The 9,101-nt window shown below is 41.1% G+C and overlaps 1 protein-coding gene and 2 long non-coding RNA genes across 3 annotated transcripts in view; 1 reads left to right on the forward strand and 2 right to left on the reverse strand.

Annotated features, from left to right (window-relative positions):
- LOC103142382 (glycoprotein endo-alpha-1,2-mannosidase-like protein) overlaps positions 1 to 4,684 on the forward strand; it is a 7,622-nt gene extending 2,938 nt beyond the window's left edge. The window contains exons 3-4 of the mRNA XM_007558416.2: positions 2,976 to 3,052; positions 3,805 to 4,684. Coding sequence (XP_007558478.1) covers positions 2,976 to 3,052; positions 3,805 to 4,441 — 714 coding nt within the window. The 3' untranslated portion in view covers positions 4,442 to 4,684. The remainder of the gene's footprint in view (positions 1 to 2,975; positions 3,053 to 3,804) is intronic.
- The window catches only part of LOC107836922 (uncharacterized), a 16,722-nt gene that overhangs the window by 7,522 nt on the left and 99 nt on the right, over positions 1 to 9,101 (reverse strand). The window lies entirely within an intron of this gene.
- LOC103142381 (uncharacterized) lies at positions 6,714 to 7,476 on the reverse strand. The gene is made up of 4 exons (XR_476696.2): positions 7,352 to 7,476; positions 7,170 to 7,260; positions 7,038 to 7,093; positions 6,714 to 6,961 (listed from the first exon to the last, which is right to left on the reverse strand). It is a non-coding gene; the product is annotated as an uncharacterized LOC103142381 (long non-coding RNA).

Raw genomic sequence — 9,101 nt, forward strand, 5'->3', positions numbered from 1 at the left:
GTAATGGCAAAATAATAATGCAAGAGCACATTGTAAAAGATCAGCAAACTTTAAATTATAATAAACATTTAACATTGGAAGACATTTTAAATATCCAAAATAAATAAACAAAACAACAAATAAAATGAATTTTGAAGTCTTTGTTAACATTTTCCTTCAAATAAGGTCTAGTCCAGTTTTTGGTAGAAAGAGGGGAATAAAAGAGATAAATGATAAATCATGCCAATGGAAATTATTGAGGTTGTTTTACTTTTAATTTATCATGTAATTAATTTGATTTATTGATTATTGTGACGGGCCTAGTTGTCTCAAGGTACTTTACAAAAAAATTATTTCTCAGTGAACAATTTATCGTCCAGCAAATGTTGTTATCATGACAGGCCGAGAGACAATATTTGATTTTGAATTGGTGCTATATAAATGAATTGAATTTAAATTAATTCATCACTGAACCTTAGCTACCTTTTGAAAAACTTCCTGTTACAGTTACTATTTTCAGTTTTTGTAATTTAAAACACACCACCAATTTGACTTATGCATCTAAAATGGGTTTTCCCAACCCCACATAGTTTGTATTTATTCATGTATTTCTTCTGATAATGCATTAATGTTGTTTTTGTGTGCTGTTTGTTTTATGGGATTAGGGATGGAAATTAGCATTTTGCTAACTCTGGTGTATTTGTAGCAGTATGGTACGTTAAATAATATGAACTACTCCATTTAAATAAAACCAATTCAGTTAGACAGAAACATGTCAGAACACAAAGTGCATCACAGTGAGTTCTGGATGGGACTGTATAACAATACAACTGATGGAATTCCCCTGCTGCTCAAAATGTGTGTGAAACAGCTGTCACTGCGATCCACTCATTTAAAATAAAGACAAAAAGTTTTTTCCCTCCAGTAACAACTTCCACACTTAAGAGTGTGTAAAACAGTGCATGAAAAGCTCTGAAGGCACTGAGTAGCGCTCAACCAGGCCAAACTGCAGCGTTTTTACAGCTCTAACATTGATCAGTGATGTAGGAAGTTACTGGACTACTACAGGATCCAGCTGGAGCCTGGATGTCCCTGAGAGCTGGACCTGTTCATCCAACCAAACAGGATCATGATCTTATGATCTCACACCAGGTAAAGCAGCTGCCAGGCCTGGGCACCAGCTCTAAACTCTGCTGTGTTACCATGGAAACTGTTTATGAGGACCTTGCAACCTCCGTTGGAGGAAGCGGTGGGCAGTGAATGTTCTCTGTTTGCAGCTGCAGCAGAACTTAGTGGCTCCTGGTATCTTAAGACAACAGGCTGAGAGTCATTATTATTACTCATATATATATATATATATATATATATATATATATACACACACACACACACACACACACACACACACACACACACACACACACACACATACGGAGTGTATACAGTGTGCGTGTGCGGTTGACCCTGTGGGATGGAGGCTCTCTGTTTCTCTGTTCTGTTCCTCAGAAATATTCATCCTGAGCTGAACTCTGGTTCTGATCAGCTTGTGGCTGATGCTGACTCTGATACACAGAGTCTTGTAATGGTATTCACACCCCTTACACTTTTCTAACATCTGGTCTCATTAACACTTCCAATCTCTTTGTATTTTATTAGGGTTTTATGTGATAAACTAACACAAAGTAGACCAGACTTGTGAAGTGCAAAGAAAGAAATGTACGACTTTACTTTGTAGAACCATTTTTAGCTGCAGGTCGGTTGCTTAATGTCTCCATCCATCCTGATCACACTCACTTGTGCCTTAAAACGTACCATTTTTAATTTGCATCTCTTTCATTTTTACTGTATATCTTCTATTACTGCCCCTCTACTGTTCCCTTGTCCCCTCACTGTTGATCTTGTGGGAGTTGGATGGTTTGGTTGGCTTCAGCTGTGATCCCAGCAGGTCCAGTTGTTCAGAGCGAGAGCCTCAGACTTTCAACCAGTGGTTCAGAACATCTGGCCTCCAGCTTCAGTTACACTTAAATCAACATTGATTTAGAATCAAAAACAACAAGGAGGTGGAATATTAGAAAAGGTTTTGATGTTCTCTGTGTATCATAATGTCTGAACAGATGTTTGGGGTGATGTGATGACATGTATCTGTTGACCCAGAAAAGACCCTGTGTTGGCTTTTACCACTCAGAACCACATTATCTTGGATTGAAGAACAGTTTACTATGGTATGATATGACTACGGTAAACAGATCCCAGGGTGGGGATCAGTTGGTACGTAGGTTCTGTTACTCCTTGGAAAAAATGAGGAATTCTGAGTTTGCTTACACACTGGTGTGTATTTATTCCTCTTCAGAGATCTGCATTAAAGGACTGAAGGTGGAGGCCAGCTATTTTTACTGTTTTTCAGATGGTAGTAGAATAGAAATATTTTTCTTATCCCACAAAGAGAAATTCAGGAGTAACAGCAGCATCAGATATACTAGTTCAGACACAATGTCCTTAAATTGCTAAAACAACATATACAAAAGAAGATTGACAATAACAACCAGAATAATGATCATGCTATGTTGTGCAAGGTTATCACATAAAAATACTGTGTAGCTATTAGAGGAAGTTTTGACTCATGATCAGGAATGTGCAGCTTAGATAGATTACTTTTTTAAAAGTGTGCATAATGTTAATTTATGTTGAAGTTAGAAAGACTATTTACAACACAGTATATCAGTAAGGAAAATAGTCTATAGCAGTTTGTGTATAGCAGCTTTTAGTTAGCTAAAAGCTGCTAAAAGCTTTTAGCTTTTAGCAGCTAAAAGCTGTATAGCAGCTTTTAGCTTTTAGTTAGCTAAAAGCTGCTATACACAATTAGCAGATAACAACAATTGAAACAAATTTCACCAAGATGATCATTTTCCAAATTTGAAACATTCCGTCTTCTCCAGGTTCTTTCGTTTATACTTGGTGCTTTTACTGAAAATCCATCCTCCTGTCTCTGTGCACAGGTGGCCTTTCACATTCAGCCGTACAAGGGACGGACGGACCAGAGCATGCATGACAACATCAAATATATTATTGACAAGTAAGCTCCTTCCCAGTGTATGTGTATGTGCTGGGTGGGATTTGCCTCCAACAGGTGTAGCTCTGCATTAAAGGACTGAAGGTGAAGGCCACAGGGTGACGATGAGGAGCAGCTGGTTAAATATAGATGGTTCCTCATTTTCTATCAGTGAGCCGACAGAGTAATAATTGAGGTTTTTAGAATTGTGGCTCTGGTAGGACGTCATGACGACTGTAGATGTTTTGTGTCTTCACCACGACTAAGAACTACCGAAGAGTCAGTGCAGGTTCAAGAGGGAAGTACATTTCTACCGCGGAAAAAAGAGCCGACAGTTAATCGTTCATTAGGTTCTTATGTCAGTCCAATGTCAGAGGTACAAAAACACACAACAGATATCACCATGGTGTTACAAGATGCCACAATAGAAGAGTTTGTGAAAAGTTACATCATTATTATTAGTACTAATATCATTATCATTATATGTAGTAGGAGAGGTAGTACTACTATTAATAGGAGTAGTGGTATTACCAGTGGGGTGGCTGTGGCTCTGTGGGTAGACTACTTGTCTTGTGATCAAAGGTTGTAGGTTCAATTCTAGCTTTCTACTGCCACATGATGTACACCTAGGCACCTCAAGGCACTTAACCCCAACTTGCTTGTGTATCAGTATATTAATGTGAAGTGCTTTGAATGGTCAAAATGATTGGAAAATTTACCATTTAACTTCAAGCTACCTTCATATGAAATTCCATTTGTCTCTCTGTTTTTCTCAGATATGGAAACCATGGCGCCTTCTACAGATTCAGGACTACCACAGGGCAAGTCCTGCCACTGTTCTATGTCTATGACTCCTACCTTACCCCACCCGAATCCTGGACGGAGCTCCTGACAGCAAAAGGCTCACAGAGCATCAGAGGGACGCCTTACGATGGTGTTTTTGTTGCCCTGGTTGTGGAGGAGCGCCACAAGCATGACATCCTAGCCAGCGGCTTTGACGGCATGTACACTTACTTTGCCTCCAATGGTTTCTCATTCGGCTCCTCCCACCAGAACTGGAAAGCCATCAAGGAGTTCTGTGATGCAAACAACCTGCTGTTTATCCCCAGCGTCGGTCCGGGCTACGTGGATACAGCCGTGCGACCGTGGAACAACCACAACACCAGAAACCGGGTCAACGGGCGTTACTATGAGACGTCCCTGCAGGCGGCTCTGTCTGTCAGACCAGAAATCGTCACCATCACTTCCTTCAACCAATGGCATGAAGGCACTCAGATAGAAAGGGCTGTACCCAAGAAGACAATGGCGGGTTTATATTTGGACTACTTACCAAACCAAGCAGACCATTATTTACAGCTTACTCGTCAGTGGGCCGAGACCTTCAACAAGGAGAAGGACAAGTGGCTGATGTGAACAAGGCTTCATCTGCCTGGTGGAGGCTTTGAGGATCACTGTGAGTCTCAGTATTTGAGCTCCTTCTGACTGTTGACCCTGGTGATTTATCTCACCAACATTTTCTGCTCAGTATTTCTTCGTAAACTTAAAAAAAGTACAGTTACAAAGAGAAGCTGTTTTTTCCTTCCCTATTTTACTAAAATAAAGACTGTTATTTCTTGTACTTTCTTTATGACCAATTAAAATGTCTGCTTACTGTTGGAGGACTTGTATTTATTGTCACCTGAAAGAGTTTAATGTTGGAGGATAGGAAGCCACAGTTTGAGAGAGTGAGATGTAGGCAGGTTAAAGTCTGCTTCCCTGGTCAGTTCCTTCTTTCTTCCAGCTGGTGGAGCTCAACCCTAAACACGGCGACACATTTTAAGAACCATGTAACCTTGCTGAGTTTCCTCATCACTCATTACCACACAACACAGCTGACTGAAAACAGATACGTACATACACTGTATAAAATGACTTATCTTTTACTTCTCATTGTCTGGCATTAAATCAGATCAAACTTTTCTGTTTTACCTCAGTTAGGATCATCAACATTTTTTCTGTTTGCTAAATGTCAGAATAAAGTTTCTTCAAAGCCAGAAGTTTCGATCCATTTCCTCTGGGTTTGGTAGAACTGTAATGTATCTTAAAGTAATATGAATGTTTGGGGTTTCAAGCCATTCTTCCAGACAGAACCAGTGTTACTCGATCAGAGCTCACACACGCACACACCTACACACACACACACACACCTCCTCAGCTCTGTCTCCTTTAATACATGGATGAGGATGGCTACCCAAATATACACACCCATAGCTCATCTTAACTTTCCTTACATCTCTGGCTGCACCTCAAAGGCTAAACACCATGGCAATGCACAGACAGCTTCCCCAATTACTCTTCTATGTGAGCACCAGCTGCTTCACTAATGGTTCTCCAAGTATCTGAATCTGCCTTCCCACTTCTTTGTAAAGTGAGTGAGGTGTCCGATCAAAAATATTAAACTTTAGTCCATGCAGTTATTATCCAACCTAACCACAATCTACTTAGATGCTACTGTTTGTCAGAGGAGACAATGTAGAAATAGAGGACAGGTAAAGAGGGAAGTACAGAAAAGGTGGAGCAGGTTCAGGAAGAAAAGCTCACAAGCCAAATTCTAAGCTACTAATATGCTTAACACCAAAGGTAGATACTATGAGTAGGAGATGTTCTCTGTTCTTGAAGACAGGGAAGCTCTATTCTGGTAACGTTCGTTAGATCAATTCACTAACACATTTAGAGCCCGGTAGAGACGCTGCTAACAGGAGGAACTGGTGGCTTCCTCCTCACTGAGTGGCCTTTCAGGACACGGTTCACTGTGGATAGTGAATCTGTCTAACCCGTTTCATCATCCTTTGTCTTTTGTTCTGGGGTTGATTTGGACATTTTGGAACAGAACCCATTTCCTTCCTGAGCGCCATGATGGTTAGACATTCCCATCATGTCAGTTGAACAGATGAACATGATGCTGTCAGGTCAGGCATCTGTAGGTTACTCCAAAGGAAGAACCAGACTGGATCAGCTCCTGGTTCTCTTCCTGGTACCTGGGCTGATTTCTACTGACTTCCAAATCATGTCAAACCAGAAAGAAATGAGTTCCAGGTGAGACCTTCAAATACTTCCACAGGTGTGCCTCCTATTAATTCTAATATCTCTGTATCAGTGGTTTCCAAAACCATGACATCATCATCTGGGCTTTCCCTCGTCGCTTAAAGAGACAGTAATCATTCTGTATGTAAACCTCTGATCTTGAAGACATTTATAAATAAATCTGACATCTTTCTCTCATCTCTTTGATTTTTGCAAATAGAAATAATTCTGATCAGTCTAACTGAACTAAAATAACTGATTTAACTCCAGACAGTAAAACAAAAGATGCCTCTTTCCATGCCATGTATGCAAACATCTGCTTTAAACTGTAGGACATCACATAATATCTTCTGTTGTCCACAGTAACAGTAACACAAGAGCCCCACCTTGTGGAGGCCACATGGAAACAGCTGCAGAGTAACATTTTGCTCCTTTGGTTGTCTTCAGAGACATTGTTGATTTAGAGCCAATGAAACACTAAGAGCTGGAACATGAACTAATCTTAGCATATTTGGTTGGGTAAGAAACACATAACTGAAAAACAATTTAATCAAATTTTGCCTGTCTTTGAGACACATAATCAGAATCCTGGGGTTCATCAGGCTCCCCGGACAGAACAACGTTTAGGAATGACAGGGACTCAAAGTCCTCGGTTTATTGAAATCATCAGAGGTTCACATGTTACAAACTGGAGAAAAGTTGTCTGGAAAATAACAGAACTACTTAAGACATAAAACAACAGGAGTAAATAGATTTAAAAAGAAGGAAGCATCTCAGAGTCGTGCTGTCCGTCTACAGCAGGCCCTGTCTCTTCAGATCCTCATACGTCTTCTTGTTGACCACATTTCCAATGGAGTCCTCGTACTCCTCCTGAGGGGACACAACGCAGGACACGAGTGAAGGAGTCAGACTGCATCACATTCTGTCCAGAGGGCTTTGTGCTTACCTCTGTGTCCGGCTGCCACCGCTCCGACGCCTTCTGGGACTTTAGCTTCGCCCACACTGAACACAAACACATCAGCAGTTAACACCGGTCTCAGACAGACGGACACGGCACCAACTGAAGGAACGGACTTACAGGAGACGGCGTCCTCTATCTGTGTGACGTTAGCGAAATGAGCCGTGTTGGGGATTCCTAGGCAGCGCATTCCATGTGCATGCCGCCACTCCTACACAGACAAAAAATAATACTGAAAAAATAAAACCTTGATCTTACTGTAATCATTTATAAGAATTCTTTTCACAGAAGGAAACACGTACTGCAAAGTGCCTCTGGAAGGCCTTGGGTCCTCTGTAGGTGTAGTTTCCACAGATCTCACAGTTGTAGTTGATGTTCAGGCCGTGCAGTTTGTAGAGCCAGTAAGGGATCGGCTGCAGGGGAAGAGAAAAAACACACCGACTTCAGTCTGGGCCACAAAACACAACCCTTAAACTGGTTTTTATGTAAACATGCTACATGAGAAAAAAAAAAAGCAGCAAGTAACTGATGTGGAAGGAAAACCATACATGGCTCTCTAATATTTCTACAGCTAAAAATCTGAAAAGGGCACTTGTATTCTGACAGCGGCAAATAAAACTGAGTGAATCCAAAGTGTCTTCCCATCCCAACTACACAGACTGGACATAAAGAAGCAGTTTTCAGCTTCTAAGTACTGTAAATCTGGAGCAAACTTCCAGATAACTGCAAAACAGCCGAAACACTGAGTTCCTATAAATCAGAGAAACAAACATAGCACTAATAATAATAAAACACCAATTAAGTCTAGTCTGATTTCAACTATTTACTTCTTTATTTTGCTCCTGTGAAGAAATTTTTTTTTGTTCATCATCGTTTATATTTTTATCATGTAAAGAACTTTGAATTGCATTAAAGCTGAAGTGTGTTATTCTAATAAACTTGTGTGTGGGAGGTAAGACTGCTATTGAACATAGTGGTGGCAGCATCATGCCGTGGAGATGAAGGACAATCCTGGAAGAAACCCAGTTGGACCTGAGAGCGGAGTGGAGGTTCTCCTTCACCCTGAACCTCCAGCCAGAGCTGGAATGGTTTATATCCAAGCATATTCATGCATTAGAATGGCCTAGTCAAAGTTCAGATGCAAGTCCAACAGAGAATTCATTGCAAAACTTGATAATCACAGATAGTCTCAGTCCAACCTGACTGAGCTGGAGCAAACAGAGGAGCTGCAGCTGGTTCTACCAGCAGGAAGAGCTCCACCACTTCCTGCTAGACCAGAGTTTCTCAACCCTGGTCCTCACCGCCCCCCTGTCCTGCATGTTTTAGGTATTTCCCTTCAGCCACACACCTGAATTGTATCTCTGGGTGATTAACAGGCTTCTGCAGTACTTGATGGTCATGCAATCATTAGAATCAGCTGTTCTGGAATAGAGGCTCATCTAAAACATGAAGAGCAGGGGGGTGGTGAGGACCAGGGTTGAGAAACACTGAAATAGACGCTGCTGACTGTGAACCTGAAAAAACCCAGTGGACCAGAACCAGCAGATGACATGGAAACCTAAAATATCACTGACTGTACAGACTTCACACTGAACACTAAGCTACATTGGTTCTGGTCGACTCCACCCTGAAATGGAGAGTTTACTTTGATCTGAAACCAGGACTCTGGAGCACTGGGACCAGTCCAGTTCTGGTTCTGAGCCCAGGACAGACACTGGTGGTCCATGTGAGGGCTCCATCTAACATAGCTGCTTCTGATTCGCTGACTCCACTCATTCTGAAGCTCCATCTATTGTTGAATGGATCTTTTCCTTCCACTCAACTTTCCATGAACAAACTTGGACACAGTCCTTTCCTCTTCTGGACATCTGTCCAGTCAGCAGTCTTCCCCATGACTATAGGCCACAATGCAACATTTATAGATCAAAAAAGTTTTTTCAAACTTTATCTCAGGTCATATTGTAATTTTCAGAGTTGCTGAGTTTTGGAGTTTTCATCATCTGTAAGCCACAAAACATCAACATTTCAAAGCATAAGAGCTCACTGTGTCTC

Source organism: Poecilia formosa, unplaced genomic scaffold (genome assembly GCF_000485575.1).
Source record: "Poecilia formosa unplaced genomic scaffold, Poecilia_formosa-5.1.2 Scaffold96, whole genome shotgun sequence".
Taxonomy (NCBI): Eukaryota; Metazoa; Chordata; class Actinopteri; order Cyprinodontiformes; family Poeciliidae; genus Poecilia; species Poecilia formosa.